The sequence below is a fragment of the Myodes glareolus genome, chromosome 6 (genome assembly GCF_982192425.1).
Source record: "Myodes glareolus chromosome 6, mMyoGla1.1, whole genome shotgun sequence".
Lineage (NCBI taxonomy): Eukaryota > Metazoa > Chordata > Mammalia > Rodentia > Cricetidae > Myodes > Myodes glareolus.
Genome location: NC_142031.1, coordinates 17,243,634 through 17,265,179, shown reverse-complemented (window position 1 = coordinate 17,265,179; position 21,546 = coordinate 17,243,634). Strand labels below are relative to the sequence as shown.

The following is a 21,546-nucleotide window of genomic DNA, read 5'->3' as shown; positions in this document are numbered from 1 at the left end:
GTTCTCCTTCTGTTTCTACTTCTTCAGTTTAGCAACTCATGCCCAATCCAGCCTGAGACACAAAGCCACGGTTCACACGCCCGTTGTCTCCAGTCCCTGTGGCGATCGTGTTCTTAGCTGTGAACATTGATAGGCTGCAGAGAGTACTGGGAACTGTTTAAAGGACTGCTTCCATGTGAATAGAAGGAATTGCTTAAATGATAGTCCAGAGAACTGGCAAAGACTGTGCAGGTATTGTGCTAAGACCTCAATTCATTGCAATACACAGTTCAAAATGAGGTGGGATTCTCTGTCTTGGAGAGACCACACACAATTTAATTTTTCATCCCAGCATCAGCCTGGCTGTGCGTCCCTTTTTGCTTTGACTGCTAGGGAGCTCGGAGTAGGATTTGCTCAGTGTCCTTTTCAGTCCACTCCAGCTATTCGGTCTTGGTTCCTGTTTCACTGGTGTGGATTGTGCGTCATTGGCACTGGCTGGGACTGGGTGGGCAGGAATTTGGAAATGTATTATAAACAAATAAAAGATGTCATTAAGTGCCGGAACGTTGGCATCGGGCAAATCTGGATTCAAATCCCTGTCTACAACGTGGGGGACCTTGACAATCATATGGCCTCCTACTCTGTGGGTGTCCTCATTCATAAACGTGGGTGATGGGAAAAAGCCTCCTCCAAGAGGAAACTGAAGGAATATACACACAATATCAGGCCAGAGTTATTAGCTCTAGGCAGGGGTCAGTGTTCACTGTCATGAGCAAAGCGACGTGAGGCAAGAGGAGTAATCTTGTGGGACTCTGTGTACCCCAATGTCTGGAGCATTCCCAGGAGAAGCGGGCAAGGGAAAATCAGTCGCTAGACGCTCTGCAAGGGAAGGCGTATGTCCATCCCATTCACCACGACCCTCTAGGATTGATGGTGTGCATGCATGTGTCACACAGCACACGCGTGGGAGGTCGGAGGACAACTTGTGGGGACAGATATTCTTCTCACACCTTCCATGGGTTCTGGGGATCAAACCTGAGTCGTTGTGCTTGTGTGGCGAGTGGCTTAACGGGCTAAGCCTTCTCACTGGCCACCGCCATGCGATTATTGAGCCTTTACACAGCACCTGGCACGCGCTTGGGATTTGCTGAAGGCAATGAGCTGCAGACGCTGCACCAGGCCACGCAATGTATTTTGTGGGTGTCATGTTGTGAGGGCGCCCCAGGTCCCTGAAGCCTTCCGTGCTGTGGGTTTAGAGACAAAGGACTCTTTTTTTTCCCCCAACTCACAGTGACCCACAAGCGGGTTGTCTCCCATACACCAGGGCACTGGGACGCAAAGCCAGAGATCCACACCATTGCAGCTGGTGAATGGTGGACCCCTTGACTGGCAGGAGCCCTGACGTCTCTGCTCACCATGCCCTCGCCCTGGACCCCAAGTCCAGTTCTTTCCTGAGTGATGGGCCTATTTTGGTCTCTTTCCCACTGACCACAAAGACTCGGCTTTGGTCTCAGAAATATTTGGGACGTTTTTATTTAAATGTCTTGTGTTCCCTTTTAACCAACACCAAAAAGAGAAATTAATTTTTTTTCTTTTTCTGCCATTCCAAACAGGAGGACCGCTTCAGTGAAGGGCTGGCGTGTGTCTCTGGAGCTGGGTGGGGAGTGTGCGTCCTGTCCGGCGGCCACCCTGGGGAGACAGCCAACCCCGGAGGTGGCTTCCTGGGAGTCTCATCCTGAGCAGACCCGGTCTCCCCTCCAGGAAGGGCTGGACTTGGGGACTGGCCATGACTATGGGGCCCAGTGTTCCAGAAAGAAGGGATGAGGGGAGGGAAGGTCAGATCTGAAATGTTCCATGGAGGTTGCAGGGTCTGGAGAATATATTTGGTAGAAAAATAAGGTGCTTTGGGAATTCGTGCAGTCTGTGTTCTGCCTGCCCAAGAGAGAGACCTGCCCTGCTGGCCAAAGCATAGAGAGTAGGGAGCAAAGGCAGAGCCTGGAATCTTCCAGCCCATGGAGGGTTCCGGACGGAAGATGGGCAGCAAACTTCTGTTCCCGCTGGAGGCTGCCTGGGCCGCTCCCTTGAGTGTGGGCTGCCAGGTGGTGGGCCACATAGGGAGGGGAGCTCGCTATCCACTGTGGGCTCGTGGGGCGGGGGCCCTCAGAACAGAGTGCTCAGGGGGAGCAGCGCCAATGGGAACAGCAGGGTCCCTAGGGCGGGGCTGCTCGAGGAGCTGGCGGAGGCACAGTGGTCGCGGTTGGCCCCAATGCAGGCGGCATAGGCCATCACGTGGGGGATGTAGTTCTGCTCGTGGACGCCGTGAAGCAGGTGTGCCATGGGGCCCTTGGCAAAGACGGCCACGTCTTCCCCACCATGGGTCTCGTGGCGCAGGGGGACTGCAGACTGGGCCTGGTAGTTGTTGTGAGCTGTAGGCCAGAAACAACTTTTGAGTGCCTGCCTGGGCCTCAATACTGTAAGAGAAGCAGCACCCCCTTTTCCTTCACCCCCAGACTGGCTTGAAGGCTCTTTTCACAGAAGAGGAAGCCAGGGCTCAGCACCCAGAATGGTGACAGATGCTGACAGCTGGGGGTTGGGTGTGGGGGTGGGTGGGTTGGTGGCGGCAATGGCGGCGACAGGGGTAGCAGGTGGGGGGTGTAGGGATGGGGGGGTGGAGGTGGGTATTTCACCAGAGGCAACTGGGTTCAAACCCAAGCCTGCCTGACCCAGAAGACAACACTCTCAGGCCCCTACAGAATATCCATCTGGCAAACACAGGTGGTACCCACCAGGCCAGGCACCAAGCTAGGCTCATGAGACAATTTCACCTTCCAGGGTGAAGTCCCCAGAAGGCAGGCACCTTTCATGAGAGGCATCAAAGCTGAGAAAGGTGGAATCCTGTGTCCAAGTTGCTAACACACAGGAGAGAACCCGAACTGAAGTTCTGACTTAAATCTGGGCTTCTCCAGGACCACGTCAGCCCATGCTGGAGGGACACCCTCTCCCCACCCAGCCCCGGCTGTGATGGTCTCACCATAATCCACCATGGAGACATTTTCTCGTTCACCATCCACCACCTTGTAGCCAGGCCCGTTGCCATAGAGGATGGCTGTGAAGGGCTTCTTGTCTGTGTCACTCACCATGGGAGCCAGGCCTGTGCAGGGAAGGCGGTCATAGGTCACCACAGAGAACTGGAAGTCTGGTTGGCAGCCCCCTAACCAGGCTCCTTGGGGTCTGTGGCTTGGTCTCCCTGTGACCCTTCATGAGCCCAAACTACCTCCATGAAGCCATTGCCTTTCACCCCGTCAATATCTCCCCCCCACCATGCATCTACCCTTTCTCTCTCCCGTTCTCTATGCCGCCACAGCGGACTCGCCCGTCCGCCACGTTCAGCTCTCTTGTATTCTCTCTTCCACCACCAGTATCTCATTGTTCTTCCTCAGTTTGCATGGGATCCCAGTCACCTTGCTGGCTTTCCCACCCCAGGAAGCGGCCCACTCACCAAAGATAGAGTTGCCTCGGGGGGTGTATCCACCGAAAGTGAAAACGTGGGAATGATCAGCCGTCACCACGGTCAAGGTGTCTTTCTGGGAAGTCATAGCACCTGCCTTTCCGATGGCCTGGTCCATCTCCACAGCCTCATGCAAGGCCTGCTTCGCCTTGCCCTCGTGGTGCCCGTGGTCAATCCTGCCTCCTGGGGACATCAAGGCAAAGGCCTCCCATGAGGTGACGTGCCTCCACAGGCCCCAGGACACTGTCATCAGCTTAACAATTCCTTGATAGGGAATGACAGTGACCTTCACCAGGGACTCTCCAGGTCCACCTCCGGCGTCTCACACAGTCACGTGGCTTTCAGAGGGCGGGCAAGGTGAACGTGAGCAGAGCAGAGTCACCCAGCGAAGGGAGAACTGCAGGGTCAGAGCTTGGCTCTTTCCCGCATCCCTCTGCTCCCGGCTCAGCAGCCTCAGCTGTTTAAGGGGTGGCTGAAGGCTTCAGGAAAGCCAAAGGAAGGGAAGGGGAACACGCTTAAGTCCCTACTGTGTGCTGGGCATGACAGAGGCATCTCGTTTGATTTCACAACAACCCCCAGCAGGGATGGTGACTCAGCCCTATATATAGATAGCTTAGACCATCTGAGGAAGCTTGGGGGTACTGGACAGGAGATCAGGTCTGACTCATTCCAAAGACCATAGTTTTGCCACCTCCATGAACACATCCCCATAAGCAGAAAGCATGGGGACTTCTGGATCTTCACAGTAGCACAAGCCCCCACGTGCCTAGGCAGTGTCACGGTGGCCTTTCCAGAAAGGCCAATGGCAGGTCGAATCCCATAATGCCAGCCCCTTGGAGTATATATGCAGGTTTTAGCAACTGCTTTTTTTTAAAATCTGCCTGCAGGATGCCACCTAGTGGTCACTCTCAGTTCTGAGGGTCCTCAGCTGGGGCTCCAGGAGGAGCTCCTTCCCTGCTAACTTCATCCTCACTGCTGGCCCGGCTGGTTGGCAGGGCAGGAAGGCTGGCCTTCCCTTTGTTGTGGTTCTGGAAGCAGCTGGCCTGGCCTTGCTCACAAAGAGGACCACTCCTGGGGGACCCGTGTTCACCACCACTGGTTCCTGGCGCTTCCTCAGATCGGAGGCCTGCTTGGGGCCAGACCGCGGCACTGGTGGGAACCCCAGGGCTTGGCAAGAAGGTAGCCTAGCTGGGCTGGTGGCCACTGGCCTCTGGAAGGTGGAGGAGCTTGAGCGGGTATGTGTATACTGGGCACGGGTGTGAGCAGACATGCCTGAATGTCTGCATGGGGTGAGTACATGCGTATCTCAACAGGGCCCTGCAAGGGACCATAGAGGGCAAGGGCTGTTGAAATTCTGGAAGACTCTGGAAACTTTGTTACTTCCCATTGTTGCTTTAGCTACTATGTAATTACAGTGATAGCAATGGAAACACTGAGGTCTAACTCTCATTGCCTGCTCCCCCAGGGTTTGAGTACTGGTTAGTTATGGGTGTGTGCACAGAGTCACATGGATGTGTGTATAGACCTAGAGATTGAGACTACGTGTCTCTTCTCAATCGCTCTCCCTTTTATTTATTTATTTTTTAAAGAATTTGAGTTATTTTTTTTTTTTAGACAGGGTCTCACTGTGTAGCCCTGGTTGTCCTGAAACTTGCTATGTAAGCCAGGCTGGCCTTGAACTCACTCTGTAGACCAGGCTGGCCTCGAACTCAGCGTTCTGCCTGTTTCTGCCTTCCAAGTGCTGGAATTAAAGGTTTAAAGGTGTGGGCTACCACACCCAGCTTTTATTTTTTACTTTATTCTCTCTCTCTCTCTCTCTCTCTCTCTCTCTCTCTCTCTCTCACATGTGTGTGTGTGTGCGTGCGCGCGCGCGCACACACACACACACACACACACATACACGGTTATGCACATGTGTGCAGTGTCCATAGAGACCAGAAGACATCATCAGGTCCCCAAGAACTGGAGTTATAGGCAGTTAGCTGTGAGCAGCCTGGTGTTGGTGGTAGGAACCAAATTTGCTGGGAGAGCAGCAAGCACTCTTAACTGCTGAACCATCTCCCCAGCCTCAAGATGTACTTTTATTTCTTTCTTTCTGTGTAGGGGAGTGCCTGTGAAGGCCAGAAGAGGGTGTTGGATCCCTTAGAGCTGGCAATACAAGTGGTTGTGAGCTGACTAATGTGGGCGCTGGGAACTGCTCTTAATTGCTGAGCCATATCTCCAGCCCTTCTGCCTCCATTTTTTGAGACAGGATCTTTCCGTGAACCTGAAGGTGAACCTGGCTGGCCCTACGGGTCACCACCCCTTCAGGACCGCGTTTCCCGTCGCTCATCACCAGGCCTGACTTTCTCGCCTGTTCTGGGATTTGAACTTGGGTCCTCATGCTTGCACGGCAGGATCTTCACTGACTGGATCATCAGCCCCAAGTCCTTGCTTTACACTTCTGAACACAACAGAGCTGAGTCTCCGCTCTAGGACATGGGACAAGTTTTGGCCTCATTTTACAAGCATGCTTAGCGAAGGACCCGCAGCCATGGTAGCATGAGAGCAAGAACCCAAGCATCATCTCCCTGACCCCTGACAGCCAGAGCAGGTGGAACTGGTTTGCACGGGTGGTGCTTAGCGGCTGGCTGGCCCTCCACAGCCAGGTCTTAGAGAAAGACACACAACTGCCTCCTCTGCAAGGAAGCTCTCTCAGGCTGGGCTGACAGGCAGTTCCCCATCCTCTGAACTCCGAGTCGTCACTGGGAACATCCTCTCCTACGAGGGAGTTCTCTCTTCACCCCCAAAGTGGCAGTTCTCTGAGAGCTGTAACATCCCTCTGCCTAACCCAAGTCATGTTTCTGGAAGGTTCTTCTCCATCATGCCCTACCTTCCACCAGCAGGAAGAAGCCTTTGGGATTCTTCATCAGGATGCTGAGGGCCACCTCCACCATTTCAGAGAGCGAAGGGTCAGTCAGGTTGTTTCTGTTCAACTCATACTGCATGTCCCCGGGTTCAAAGAGACCTGTGGGCGCAGGCAAGAGTGTGGGTGCCAAGTGTCTTGAGCCTGCAGGGAGGACCCCCAAGAAACCTGGGGTGTCACAGAGGATACAAAATCCCTACGCTCAGCTTGGGGCAAATGTAGGAAGGAGGGATCTTACTGGGAGGCTCTGTGGATCCAGAAGGGGACTCAGTTTTCATTATCCTCAGCCCACCTCACCGGGGGTACGGGGCCTACAACCCACCTCACCGGGGGCACGGGGCCTACAGCCCATCTCACCGGGGACATAGATGGGGGTGTCTATGGCCCACCTCACAGAGGAGGAGACAGAGGCTCTGAGGGGCCCAGCAACTTGCTGTTTTCAGCAGGTGAAAGGTTGAGACCTGCGACTCAAACCCAAGAAGACATGGCACCCCATCTCTCCGGCCGTGGACTCTGGCCGGGGCTCGACCTGTGCATTTTTATAAATGAGGTCGGAGGGCACAGAGGCCTGTGCGGTGAAGCGGCAGAAACTTTGGGGTCATTGTGTCTTCTGCTCATTGTCCCTGGTTTACTCCCATATGAGAGCCATCCCTCACCTTGTCACTGTGCGCGAGCTGAGCCCAGCACACCCTCTATGCCACTCCATCTCGAGCATCTTGGAAGCAAGAGCTGACCTTCAAGACGGTGTGAGCCACCAGCCTCCTGCAGCTTAGGCCCTGTGTCCCTCCTGCTGGCAAGCTGGCCTCTGTGCCAATCAGCCTCTGGGGTGCCCACACCCTTTGCTGGTCCCTACTCTCTAGGGAACAGTGGTCACCCTGAGGACTGGCAGAGGCTGCCTGGCTGGCTCTGCCCTGGCTCTGCCATGCATGCTCCCCTCTCTGATCTTGGGCTCTTATGCCAACTGGGGCTCATCTCTTCGAACAGCTTAACTCTACAAACAAAAACTTCCTTTTCTTCCTCTGCATCCTGGAAAGGCCCTGCAACAGGGGGCTGCCTCTTACAACCCCAGTCACAGGTTCCCCGCCTTCTCTACTTACCTAAGAGGTAGTCCACCATGGAGGGGTTGAGGGCCAGCAGCTCAGTGCGGTTCCAGACATAGTGGGAGTGCTGGGGGGTGGGAAGAGCTGTGTCAGCGCAGGCCGGGAAATCTGGGGACAGCCCCAACTGGCTTCGGAGTCAGGGTATCAGCTTCCCTTCATCATTTAGCACCCTGCCCTGGGAACCTACCATCTCAGTACTCAAAAAATGACAGACACACAGGCATTATCGTGTACAACCCAGGTAGACAAGGATCCTGGGGGCTAGATCAGGCAGGGCTTCCTGGTGGAGGTGACACCTTCTGGGGGGTCCTGAAGGGAAAGTAGAAACTGACCCATCTGGGACCAGGGAACTATTTGTCCCTAAGGGTGTCACTGGGCAAAGATGAGATGTGTAGGTCACAGGGACCTTGCATGTCTACGGAAGGGAATAAGTGGTGTTTGGGGGGCCCCTGGAGAGCCAGGAAGGAGTGAAGTTCACTGGCTGTGGCTTGGGAATCCCATCCCTCCCCCGCAGCACAGGAACACAGTGAGACTCTGCCTGGATTATCCAGGGTCCAGGAGGTGTGTGGTCCCAGCACTGTAAGGAATTTGCTGTCTTCAAGACAGCCCTCTTGCCTTCTCTGGGCAGCTGCCTTGGGAGCAGTTTTATTATTTTGTTTTGATTTTCCAATACTCTAGGTTGCTCTCTGGGAGTGGCAGAAGGGATGTAAGAAGGGACTCAGGTCCCCAGTGCCCTGCCGTGTCAGGCAATCCTCACAGCAGCCTCAAGACTGTCCCCCATTATACAGATTGAAGCACACATATACCAGGGTCACTGAGAACGACTTCTAGGCCTTTCTATTGACGCCCAGAATCTGGGATCCAACAGGGACTTATGGGACACAGCTCATGGCCATGGTACGGGCCCCTCCCCACACTAGGAGTCCAGATAGAGTCCTGGGACAATTAGGAGGGCTTGCTGGCCCTGATCATGGACACCGAGGCAAGGAGACTGGTGTTTCTTTAGTTTGCCTGTCCAAGCTGGCCCAAGAGGGAGAAGAGAACAGTCGGTCGCTCCCACACCCTGTACCCCATGCATGGGGCTGTCCCCAGCCTTGTCCCAACCATACTCTTAGCTCAACCTCATCCCACCAAGCCTCCCCAGGGGCTGCCTTGGAACCCTGAGAAACCCAACCCCAGAGTGACATCAAAGCGGCTGCCAGGCTGCTCGCCACTGTCTTCAGCCCTGACCACAGTCATTTCCAGACCCAGCTGCCCGGCTGGCCCCCTGTTGCAGATTTAAAGGGCCAGAGGCCTCTCGGAGGAACCAGAGCCTGGCCTGACCTTGCTGCAGCCTCCGTCCCAGCCCACCCATGCCCTGGCCCCAGGGATGCGCTCTGAGGGCTTTACACCTCCCTCTTCAGTCAGGAACTTCTCCCCAGCTGCATCTCTGTCGTCTGCCCTGCACTGCCTCCCTGTGCCCTCTCGTTTGCCCAGGGCTTCTGTGGTAACCCCTCTGCATGCCCGATGATCCCAACTTCCTGCCAGCCACGCACACGGCACTCCCTCTGTTTTGGTGCCTCTGTAGGTGCCCCATCTGCCTGGGGTCCATCCTGGTGATTCCCTAACCCTGTCACCAGCGCCCCCCTTGGTGCCCGCCCTACAGGGGGCACGGGTGTCGATCACAGGTCTGAAAGGGGTAGAATGAGCAAAGGAAGAAGCAGGACCCTCCCTGGAAGAGAACATTTGAGGCACAGGTGGGGGTCCCATGGCCCATGGTCCCATAACTGACCCCACCTGCAGCCGTTGGCTACCTTGTGTCTGGGTTTGAAGCTCTTCCAGATGCTGATGAGGTCCAGGCCGTCCAGCCTTGTGCCCCTGGCCTTTTCATCCAGTTCATACTCCACATCGGTTCTGTTCTTCGGGTACATGTACTTCCGGCCGCCCCCCATGATCACCTGAGGGACACATGAGCCATCACACCCAGGGTTCTAAATTGTTCAGAAGCCCCTGGCATCCCAGCCTGGAAAGCAGCCACCAGAGTCTGGGTGGAGGTGTGGACGCTCGCCCAGCAGGTTAAATCCTGGGCCAGTGTTCTCTCAGCCCCTACTTGTTCAGATTGGAGAAATGAAATCACTGATCTAGCAGAACTGTGGTTTGGGGCTTCTGGGTGGAATATTAGTGTTCCTGAATGCCTACTCCACCAGGCTAACACCGCCTGTGGAGGAAAGCCCATTTACTGTATGCCAGGCCCTGAGTCACTGAAATAGAGTAACTCATTCAATCTCCTACCCAAGCTGCAAGGGAAGCGGTCAGCATTTTCTCAATACAGATACGAGCAGAGATGTGATTTCTTGCCCCTCAGCCACACAGTGGTACATGACATAGATAACATTCAAACCCAGAACCCAGTGTTTCTCTACCAGAAGCCCCCAGTGGTTCTGCTGGATGCACGGAGGGGCCTTCGGGAGTCTCTTCTCCCACAGTGAGTGGCTTCGGCCAGGGAGGTCTCAGGGCAGCCCAGCTGGGAACCAGCCCACTGCCTGGGCAAACACGGGCCAGCCTCACGTCTGTGTAGTCACCGCCAGGCTAATTTTATCCACTGTGGCTGGGATGCGCGGGCAGACGGACGCGGGGTTGTTTGTTTTCCTAGGGAATCCATGTTTGAAGTCCTAACTATTTTTAAAGTAGAGGCCAAGAACATAACAGCCACAGCCCATGGTGACCGCCATACCGTGTCCTCCTGTCACCGTGGGCGACAGCCCAAGTTGCTGCCCCTGGCTGACACCTGAGATCCACTGTCCCCAGATGGGGCAAAGTTCTCGCTCTACCTTCAATTCTATTTCCCAGGGTTCTCTGGGGTAAGCAGAGGGTTGGGTGTCTGAGTAGGCAGTAGATGTGGGGAAGGCACCCCTGGGTCAGCCATGGGCACCCAGAAAGGCCAAGGACACTGAAGTAAAAACCTAACTCTACTGTTTGTTAACCAAGGGCCTGTTTTCTTTTTTAACCTTGCAGGGTCTCAGTTTCCCAGTCTATAAAATGGGAATGGCTGTCCAGAGACCGTCCTGCCATGGCAGATCTGCTCCCAAGGAGGCCAGGTCTTACCCTCACCGTGTGGTTAGGAGCTTGGACAGTGCAGACTGGGATGGGGAGGAAAGGACTCCAGGTCGCTGGCGCCTTCTGTTCCCACAGAACCTAACCCCTTGGCATTTTCAGAGTGGAACTAAATCCCCAAATCTTCCCGCCGGGAGCACGAGGTTCCCAGCCCAGTGGAGACTTCACACGGCCTCATTAAGCTCCCAAATAACAGGCTCGCTCTTTGCCTTTGGGGTTTGGGTTTGTGTCTTTCTCTCTCTCTCTCTCTTTAAAGCTCGAGATATTTATTTTCAGAGCGGACACCAGGATTTTCATTTCGTGGACGGTCTGGAGGGCTTTTGGGGTAGTGGTGGTGGCAGAGGGGCAAATGGGGGGGACTGGAAGAGGAGAGTAAAGGCGGGGGGGGTCTTAAGGGCTCCCCTTCTGACTCCTTGGCTCATGCCCTCACAGCCCTAGGAGACCCCAGCTCCCCTCACTGCCTGTGAAGCATCTCTTCCCAAAGTGCCTCGCCCTGCCTCAGCAACTCCTGCCCGAGCTGGCTAGAGTCACTATAATTACCCCCGGGACCAGCGTTCTCACACATGACCTCATTCTGGCCTCCTGCAGCGCAGCCTGGGAGCCAGCAGGTGGGAAACGGGTGGGCAAAGGAGGGGAAGGGCTGCCTGGCAGGTGGAGATAAAGCCAGATGGGTGGCTACGTCCCAGGTGGCCTTTCCTAAGAGGAGGCAACAGGATCACTGGCCCTGAAGGCAGCAGTTTCACCTACTGCTTGGAAAAGAGAGCCGGGGACATGAGAGATTGAGGAGGGCGGGGAGAGATGGCACCTGAACCTCAGGACTTTCTCTGAGCCTCCTTGAACCCATATTTCAGGCTTGATGGGTCTAAGTCATTGACAGCCCTCATAGTAGAAAAAGAACAACCCAGAAACTCTCCCCAAGAGCTGAGGCCTGCATGTAAGAACGTGTCTGGGTGTTAAAGTGTGTACGTCAAGGACAGGTGGTTTACATGTAAGGGCTGCCACTTGAGCCCTCACGGGGCAGGCTCTGTACCAAACTCAACTGGGATTTTCTTACTTAGTTCTTGCAGTGAACTGCCGGAGCAGGTCCAGTTGGCTGAAGGGTTGTACGAGGGGACATTCAGGGGTTAAGTAACGGGACAAGGTCATGTAAGCTAGCAAAAAGCGGAGCGAGGGTGGGAAAGGCGTGGCATGCTCTGGATGTTTCCTGGGAACGTCAGCTCTGTGTGCAGGCAGGTGCCACTCTGTGCAGTGTGACTATGTAGGGCAGACCATCCCCTAAGACCACACTGTGTGTGAGTGCATACTGTGGGGAGTGTCATTGCTTATTGGGTGTATGGGGGGTGTTAGTGCATACTGTGTGTGTATGTGTGTTTGTATGTGCGCGCACGCGTGTGTGATGTCAGTGCATATCGGAGAGGTGAGAGGTGTCAGTGCATATTGCAGGAGAGTGTCCTTGCTTATTGTGTGTATGCGGGTGTTAGTGCATACTGTGTGTGTGTGTGTGTGTGTGTGTGTGTGTGATGTCAGTGCATATCAGAGAGGTGTCAGCGCATACTGGGGATGGGATGTAGCATCAGACTCCAATTCATGGAATAATCCCTGGGTACCCAGTTCTTGGGGCGTGGCAGCCACATGAGAGTTCGCCTCACAGCCCCACCGCAGAGAAATCTTACAACGGCTCCCTGCTCCAACCACAAATCCCCTAGGTGTATGGAGAACCCAGGCCTTTCCCAGGTCACCCTCCGCCAGCACCCCACTGTCCCCCGCCCTGTCATCGCCATGCCTGGCGCTCGCACTCACATCGATGTCCCGGATGTTGTGCATCAGCTGATAGGCAATGTCCTTGCAGCCCTGGCTCAGAGCCTCCGGTGGCATCTCATTATCCGAGTACCAGTCCCGATCAGCCGAGTGTGCATAGGCTGCACTGGGGGTGGCGTGGTTTACCCGTGTGGTGGTCACGATGCCCACAGACTTCCCTGAGGTGTGGGACAGGAGAGGTGAGCACACCTTGTAGATGAGGGACGCCCTTCGGATTGTTACCTCCCCCTCCTGCCATAGACTGCCTCTCATCAGTTCCTCTGGCTGCCTGGGCCTCAGTTTCCCTAGTTTGCCTGAAGGCAGATGCAGCTGACCACCCTTCCCTGTACCCGAGGCAGGCTGAGGTCTTCTCCTCCATGCGTGACTTGTGAAGCCCATGCCTATAGGAAGCCCTAGGCGGCCCCAAAGGGACCTCAGAGAGAGAAGGGCTCTGTCACCCTTCCTTCCAAGTCACTGGGGCGGAAGGAAGGTGCAGTCACTCTGAACTGCTGCAGGCTGACCCTGGCTTGGTGCTTTGACCTTCACTCAAAATTGGGGGGTTCCATTGCCATGCCCACTCTGTAGTGAATTACACAGACCCAGGCCCTCCATGCAGGCTCCTCAGCTTAGGAGGGGCTTCCCTGGCTCCTCTGCACAGGGGAACAAGAGGCTGTGGAGAACCTGCCTCCACCCTCGCATGCATGGATGGGGAGACTAAGACCCAGACAGTCACAGAAACTCTGTCTGAGATGGCTCACCGGCATCCTTGGCCCAGCGCAGGATAGAGGTGACCTCGTTCCCCTGAGTGGTGTTGCACCGTGTACGCTCAGTGGCCGCGCTCACTCCCACAGTGCCTTCATTGGCCTTCACGCCACACAAGTAGGCAGTGGCGGTGCCCGCGCTGTCGGGGACCTGAGCGTTGGTGTTGTATGTCTGCAGGTGGGAGGGAGAGTCAGGGGATGGGCACCCACCATGGCCACCCCGTCCCCATTTCCATCAGGGGAACAGGGGGTGAGGGCTGTTGCCGCTCATTGAGGTCCCCCAGAACCAGAACCAGAAGGTCACCTGAAGCTGCCTGCTTCCCATGCCTTGGCAGAACTCAGGGTTTCCCTCCAAGCCTGGGTCTGTGGAACCAGCACGGGGCGGGGATCAGGTGGGTCAGAATGTCCCACCTGAGGGAAGGGGACACTGGGAGGGGACAGTGGGTCTGAGAGACCAACCTGGCTTCTTTGCTGCCCCTGCAAATGATCACCACTGTGTCCAAACTTCCCAGGGAGATCCTATAGGCCTACCTTCCAGCCCCCATGAGCTTGAGAGCACCCCAGAGGTCCAAAACTACAGTCCCCCCCTCTTTCCCTGGAAGAAGCCGAGGCCTGACTCTGGGTGGCTAGGGGGTGCTTATTACATACCCCTCCAACCTCTTTCTCCCAATAACCACAGCTTCCTACAGCATGCAGGGTACCGATGGTTCACGCGGATAATCTAACCTGGGAGGTGTGAACTAGGCTGACTCTGCTTACAGAAAACACAGGACAGTGGTAACTGTCAGTGGAGGAAGGGACAAGGACAAGACACAGCTCAGGGGACAGCAGGCGTTAGCTACTCAGACACCAGCACCTTGGGATAGATTCAAAGTGGACCACACTCACTTTTACCTGAGTGTGTTACACACCAACAATAGGTTCTAGATCAATGAGCTAAAAGCCTCCAAAACCTTGGGAATGGCTTCTTTTGTCTGGGTGTCGCGATGGGACCACGGGACCCAGGAGGTCTGAAAGCTTTGCAGCCCACCATGTGGAGGGTGTAACGGGGACAGCTCACCTTGGAGAGAGCCACAAAGGGGAACTTGTCCATCTCCAGCCGCGTTTCCTCCCCCGAGTTATGGTGTAGCTGGCCCTTAAGGATGCGGGCAGCTGTCACTGTGGAGACGCCCATCCCTATGTGGGGACAGACAGCTCAGACTCTCAGGCCTTCCAATACACCTTCCCAGAACTCTCTAGTTCAGTGCCAAGACAGCCAAGGACAGTGGGCAGCAGACAGAAGGACAAGGCTCTGTAAACGTCTCCTGTCCCTTTCTCCTAAATCTATGCCCCAGAGCGCCCCTCCAAATGGCCCTGTCACTGCCTAGCAGGAGTCATTTTTTTTCTAGACAAACATTGCCTAGGCTCCAATGACCTAGGGTTGACTTCCCCCAACCCCATCATTCCTAGGGTTACTGTCCCCAGCCCGACCATTCCCAGTCTCCCTGCCCCCAGCCCCACCACTCCCAGAATCACTGCCCCCAACCCCACCATTCCTAAAGTTACTGCCCCCAGCCCCGCCATACCCAGGGTCACTGCCCCCAGCCCCCACCATTCCCAGAGTCACTGCCCCCAACCCCACTATACCCAGCCTCCCTGCCCCCAGCCCCACTATTCCCAGGGTCACTGACCCCAGCCCCCACCATTCCCAGGGTCACTGCCCCAGCCTCACCATTCCCAGGGTCACTGTACCCAGACCCATCATTCCCAGCCTCCCTGCCCCCAGGTCCACCATTCCCAGTCTCACTTCCCCCAGCCCCACCATTCCCAGGGTCACTGCCCCCAGCCCCACCATTCTTAGGGTCACTGCCCCCAGCCCCACCATTCCCAGCCTCCCTGCCCCCAACCCCACCATTCCCAATCTCCCTGCCCCCAGACCCATCATTCCCAGCATCACTAACCCCAGCCCCACCATTCCCAACCTCCCTGCCCCCAGACCCACCATTCCCAGTCTCCCTGCCCCCAGCCCCACCATTCCCAGAATCACTGCCCCCAGCCTCATCATTCCCAGGGTCACTGCCCCCCAGCCCCACCATTTCCAGGGTCATTCCGCCTAGCCCCACCGTTCCTAGCCTCCCTGACTCCAGCCCCACCATTCCCAGGCTCACTGCCCCCAGCCCCAACATTTCCAGGGTCATTGCACCCAGCCCCACCGTTCCTGGCCTCCCTGCCCCCAGACCCACCATTCTCAGAATCACTGGCCCCATCTCCACGATTTCCAGGGTCACTGCCCCCAGCTCCACCATTCCTAGCCTCCCTGCCCCGAGCCCCACCATTCCCAGAATCACTGCCCCCAGCCCCACCATTCCCAGGGTCATTGCCCCCAGACCCACTATTCCCAGCCTCCCTGTCCCCAGACCCACCATTCCCAGGGTCATTGCCCCCAGCTCCACCATTCCTAGCCTCCCTGCCCCCAGCCCCACCATTCCCAGAATCACTGCCCCCAGTCCCACCATTCCCAGGGTCATTGCCCCCAGCCCCACTATTCCCAGCCTCCCTGCCCCCAGCCCCACCATTCCCAGGGTCACTGCCCCCATCCCTACCATTCCCAGCCTCATTGCCCCCAGCCCCACCATTCCCAGGGTCACTGCCCCCAACCCAACCATTCCCAATCTCCCTGCCCCCAGACCGACCATTCCCAGGGTCACTGCCCCCAACCCCACCATTCCCAGCCTCACTTTCCCCAGCCCCACCATTCCCAGGGTCACTGCCCCCAGCCCCACCATTCCCAGCCTCACTTCCCCCAGCCCCACCATTCCCAGAGTCACTGTCCCCAGCCCCACCATTCCCAGCCTCCCTGCCCCCAGCCCCACCATTCCCAGCGTCACTGCACCCAGACCCATCATTCCCAATCTCCCTGCCCCCAGCCCCACCATTCGCAGCCTCACTTCCCCCAGCCCCACCAATCCCAGGGTCACTGCCCCCAGCCCCACCATTCCCAGCCTCACTGCCCCCAGTCCCACCATTCCCAGGGTCACTGCCCCCAACCCCACCATTCCCAATCTCCCTGCCCCCAGACCCATCATTCCCAGCATCACTAACCCCAGCCCCACCATTCCCAACCTCCCTGCCCCCAGACCCACCATTCCCAGTCTCCCTGCCCCCAGCCCCACCATTCCCAGAATCACTGCCCCCAGCCTCATCATTCCCAGGGTCACTGCCCCCAGCCCCACCATTTCCAGGGTCATTCCGCCTAGCCCCACCGTTCCTAGCCTCCCTGACTCCAGCCCCACCATTCCCAGGCTCACTGCCCCCAGCCCCAACATTTCCAGGGTCATTGCACCCAGCCCCACCGTTCCTGGCCTCCCTGCCCCCAGACCCACCATTCTCAGAATCACTGGCCCCATCTCCACGATTTCCAGGGTCACTGCCCCCAGCTCCACCATTCCTAGCCTCCCTGCCCCGAGCCCCACCATTCCCAGAATCACTGCCCCCAGCCCCACCATTCCCAGGGTCATTGCCCCCAGACCCACTATTCCCAGCCTCCCTGTCCCCAGACCCACCATTCCCAGGGTCATTGCCCCCAGCTCCACCATTCCTAGCCTCCCTGCCCCCAGCCCCACCATTCCCAGAATCACTGCCCCCAGTCCCACCATTCCCAGGGTCATTGCCCCCAGCCCCACTATTCCCAGCCTCCCTGCCCCCAGCCCCACCATTCCCAGGGTCACTGCCCCCAACCCAACCATTCCCAATCTCCCTGCCCCCAGACCGACCATTCCCAGGGTCACTGCCCCCAACCCCACCATTCCCAGCCTCACTTTCCCCAGCCCCACCATTCCCAGGGTCACTGCCCCCAGCCCCACCATTCCCAGCCTCACTTCCCCCAGCCCCACCATTCCCAGAGTCACTGTCCCCAGCCCTACCATTCCCAGCCTCCCTGCCCCCAGCCCCACCATTCCCAGCGTCACTGCACCCAGACCCATCATTCCCAATCTCCCTGCCCCCAGCCCCACCATTCGCAGCCTCACTTCCCCCAGCCCCACCAATCCCAGGGTCACTGCCCCCAGCCCCACCATTCCCAGCCTCACTGCCCCCAGTCCCACCATTCCCAGGGTCACTGCCCCCAACCCCACCATTCCCAATCTCCCTGCCCCCAGACCCATCATTCCCAGCATCACTAACCCCAGCCCCACCATTCCCAACCTCCCTGCCCCCAGACCCACCATTCCCAGTCTCCCTGCCCCCAGCCCCACCATTCCCAGAATCACTGCCCCCAGCCTCATCATTCCCAGGGTCACTGCCCCCAGCCCCACAATTTCCAGGGTCATTGCACCCAGCCCCACCGTTCCTGGCCTCCCTGCCCCCAGACCCACCATTCTCAGAATCACTGGCCCCATCTCCACGATTTCCAGGGTCACTGCCCCCAGCTCCACCATTCCTAGCCTCCCTGCCCCGAGCCCCACCATTCCCAGAATCACTGCCCCCAGCCCCACCATTCCCAGGGTCATTGCCCCCAGACCCACTATTCCCAGCCTCCCTGTCCCCAGACCCACCATTCCCAGGGTCATTGCCCCCAGCTCCACCATTTCTAGCCTCCCTGCCCCCAGCCCCACCATTCCCAGAATCACTGCCCCCAGTCCCACCATTCCCAGGGTCATTGCCCCCAGCCCCACTATTCCCAGCCTCCCTGCCCCCAGCCCCACCATTCCCAGGGTCACTGCCCCCAACCCAACCATTCCCAATCTCCCTGCCCCCAGACCGACCATTCCCAGGGTCACTGCCCCCAACCCCACCATTCCCAGCCTCACTTTCCCCAGCCCCACCATTCCCAGGGTCACTGCCCCCAGCCCCACCATTCCCAGCCTCACTTCCCCCAGCCCCACCATTCCCAGAGTCACTGTCCCCAGCCCTACCATTCCCAGCCTCCCTGCCCCCAGCCCCACCATTCCCAGCGTCACTGCACCCAGACCCATCATTCCCAATCTCCCTGCCCCCAGCCCCACCATTCGCAGCCTCACTTCCCCCAGCCCCACCAATCCCAGGGTCACTGCCCCCAGCCCCACCATTCCCAGCCTCACTGCCCCCAGTCCCACCATTCCCAGGGTCACTGCCCCCAACCCCACCATTCCCAATCTCCCTGCCCCCAGACCCATCATTCCCAGCATCACTAACCCCAGCCCCACCATTCCCAACCTCCCTGCCCCCAGACCCACCATTCCCAGTCTCCCTGCCCCCAGCCCCACCATTCCCAGAATCACTGCCCCCAGCCTCATCATTCCCAGGGTCACTGCCCCCAGCCCCACCATTTCCAGGGTCATTCCGCCTAGCCCCACCGTTCCTAGCCTCCCTGACTCCAGCCCCACCATTCCCAGGCTCACTGCCCCCAGCCCCAACATTTCCAGGGTCATTGCACCCAGCCCCACCGTTCCTGGCCTCCCTGCCCCCAGACCCACCATTCTCAGAATCACTGGCCCCATCTCCACGATTTCCAGGGTCACTGCCCCCAGCTCCACCATTCCTAGCCTCCCTGCCCCGAGCCCCACCATTCCCAGAATCACTGCCCCCAGCCCCACCATTCCCAGGGTCATTGCCCCCAGACCCACTATTCCCAGCCTCCCTGTCCCCAGACCCACCATTCCCAGGGTCATTGCCCCCAGCTCCACCATTCCTAGCCTCCCTGCCCCCAGACCCACTATTCCCAGCCTCCCTGTCCCCAGACCCACCATTCCCAGGGTCATTGCCCCCAGCTCCACCATTCCTAGCCTCCCTGCCCCCAGCCCCACCATTCCCAGAATCACTGCCCCCAGCCCCACCATTCCCAGGGTCACTGCCCCCAGCCCCACCATTCCCAGCCTCACTTCCCCCAGCCCCACCATTCCCAGAGTCACTGTCCCCAGCCCTACCATTCCCAGCCTCCCTGCCCCCAGCCCCACCATTCCCAGCGTCACTGCACCCAGACCCATCATTCCCAATCTCCCTGCCCCCAGCCCCACCATTCGCAGCCTCACTTCCCCCAGCCCCACCAATCCCAGGGTCACTGCCCCCAGCCCCACCATTCCCAGCCTCACTGCCCCCAGTCCCACCATTCCCAGGGTCACTGCCCCCAACCCCACCATTCCCAATCTCCCTGCCCCCAGACCCATCATTCCCAGCATCACTAACCCCAGCCCCACCATTCCCAACCTCCCTGCCCCCAGACCCACCATTCCCAGTCTCCCTGCCCCCAGCCCCACCATTCCCAGAATCACTGCCCCCAGCCTCATCATTCCCAGGGTCACTGCCCCCAGCCCCACCATTTCCAGGGTCATTCCGCCTAGCCCCACCGTTCCTAGCCTCCCTGACTCCAGCCCCACCATTCCCAGGCTCACTGCCCCCAGCCCCAACATTTCCAGGGTCATTGCACCCAGCCCCACCGTTCCTGGCCTCCCTGCCCCCAGACCCACCATTCTCAGAATCACTGGCCCCATCTCCACGATTTCCAGGGTCACTGCCCCCAGCTCCACCATTCCTAGCCTCCCTGCCCCGAGCCCCACCATTCCCAGAATCACTGCCCCCAGCCCCACCATTCCCAGGGTCATTGCCCCCAGACCCACTATTCCCAGCCTCCCTGTCCCCAGACCCACCATTCCCAGGGTCATTGCCCCCAGCTCCACCATTCCTAGCCTCCCTGCCCCCAGCCCCACCATTCCCAGAATCACTGCCCCCAGTCCCACCATTCCCAGGGTCATTGCCCCCAGCCCCACTATTCCCAGCCTCCCTGCCCCCAGCCCCACCATTCCCAGGGTCACTGCCCCCATCCCTACCATTCCCAGCCTCATTGCCCCCAGCCCCACCATTCCCAGGGTCACTGCCCCCAACCCAACCATTCCCAATCTCCCTGCCCCCAGACCGACCATTCCCAGGGTCACTGCCCCCAACCCCACCATTCCCAGCCTCACTTTCCCCAGCCCCACCATTCCCAGGGTCACTGCCCCCAGCCCCACCATTCCCAGCCTCACTTCCCCCAGCCCCACCATTCCCAGAGTCACTGTCCCCAGCCCCACCATTCCCAGCCTCCCTGCCCCCAGCCCCACCATTCCCAGAATCACTGCCCCCAGCCTCACCATTCCCAGGGTCACTGCCCCCAGCCCCACCATTTCCAGGGTCATTCCGCCTAGCCCCACCGTTCCTAGCCTCCCTGACCCCAGCCCCACCATTTCCAGGCTCACTGCCCCCAGCCCCACCATTTCCAGGGTCATTGCACCCAGCCCCACCGTTCCTAGCCTCCCTGCCTCCAGCCCCACCATTCCCAGAATCACTGGCCCCATCCCCACCATTTCCAGGGTCATTGCCCCCAGCTCCACCATTCCTAGCCTCCCTGCCCCCAACCCCACCATTCCCAGAATCACTGCCCCCAGCCCCACCATTCCCAGAATCACTGCCCCCAGCCCCACCATTCCCAGGGTCACTGCCCCCAGCCCCACTATTCCCAGCCTCCCTGCCCCCAGACCCACAATTCCCAGGGTCACTGCCCCCAGCCCCACCATTCCTAGGGTCAGTGCCCCCAACCCCACCATTCCCAGAATCACTGCCTCCAGCCCCACAATTCCCAGGGTCACTGCCCCCAGCCCCACAATTCCCAGCCTCCCTGCCCCCAGCCCCACCATTTTCAGGGTCACTGCCCCCAGCCCCACCATTCCCAGCCTCTCTGTCCCCAGCCCCATTATTTCCTGGGTCACTGCCCCGAGCCTCACCATCTCCCAGGAACATGATGACATTTTTGGCCACATTTGTGTTGAGTTTCTGGAGTTTCAGAGCATTTTTCAAGGTCTCCTGGGCTTGATGTCGCCAATAATTGGGGTCTTTCTCTTTTTCTGCAGATAGAAGCAGTTAGTTGGCAAAGTGGGGAATTGGTTATCCATCCCCAGAATTTCAGACACCCCAATAGCTCATTCCTGAGTCCTGAGATTATCTAAACATGGAGGGGATAATGAAGGTTTGTGAACAGGTTCCATGCAAACCCTGTAAACAAGCCTGGGGACACTGGTAATTTCACACATCTCAAAATGAAGATACCAGAGACCAGAGACACCAAGTGACTTCTCTAAAGACACACAGCATAAACAAACTTTGGCAAAGTTAGATTTCCCTGCCAAACCCATATCTGTCCTTCAATCAGCAGCAAGCAGGGTAATTTTTAACCTCTTCCCAAGAACAAACTGCTGCAGAAGTTCCTGGAAGTAGCTAGCTATCAATGATAAACTCTACCTGGCTTGTTTATTACAGTGGGCTCAGCTGGATTGGGGCTTCTTGGTGAGAACACTAAGAGCTGAGCCAGGAAGCAAGCCTGGCCTTTCGTTGAATGCATCACGTGTACGGACAAGGCACTTCGGTTGGGGAAGCTGGGAAGGGATTGGCTGAGTCTCCACTCCCACCCCTCACTCT

The 21,546-nt window shown here is 57.8% G+C and overlaps 1 protein-coding gene across 3 annotated transcripts in view; it reads right to left on the bottom strand.

Annotated features, from left to right (window-relative positions):
• Window positions 1-1,482: 1,482 nt before the first annotated feature.
• Window positions 1,483-21,546, bottom strand: part of Alpl (alkaline phosphatase, biomineralization associated) — a 59,781-nt gene continuing 39,717 nt past the window's right edge. For all 3 annotated transcript variants that reach the window (XM_048443299.3, XM_048443300.3, XM_048443301.3), the window contains exons 3-12: window positions 20,856-20,975; window positions 14,204-14,319; window positions 13,141-13,315; window positions 12,386-12,561; window positions 9,286-9,429; window positions 7,490-7,559; window positions 6,360-6,494; window positions 3,479-3,670; window positions 3,011-3,130; window positions 1,483-2,405 (exon numbers count right to left, since the gene is read on the bottom strand). In XM_048443299.3, coding sequence (XP_048299256.3) covers window positions 2,140-2,405; window positions 3,011-3,130; window positions 3,479-3,670; window positions 6,360-6,494; window positions 7,490-7,559; window positions 9,286-9,429; window positions 12,386-12,561; window positions 13,141-13,315; window positions 14,204-14,319; window positions 20,856-20,975 — 1,514 coding nt within the window. In that variant the 3' untranslated portion in view covers window positions 1,483-2,139. The remainder of the gene's footprint in view (window positions 2,406-3,010; window positions 3,131-3,478; window positions 3,671-6,359; window positions 6,495-7,489; window positions 7,560-9,285; window positions 9,430-12,385; window positions 12,562-13,140; window positions 13,316-14,203; window positions 14,320-20,855; window positions 20,976-21,546) is intronic.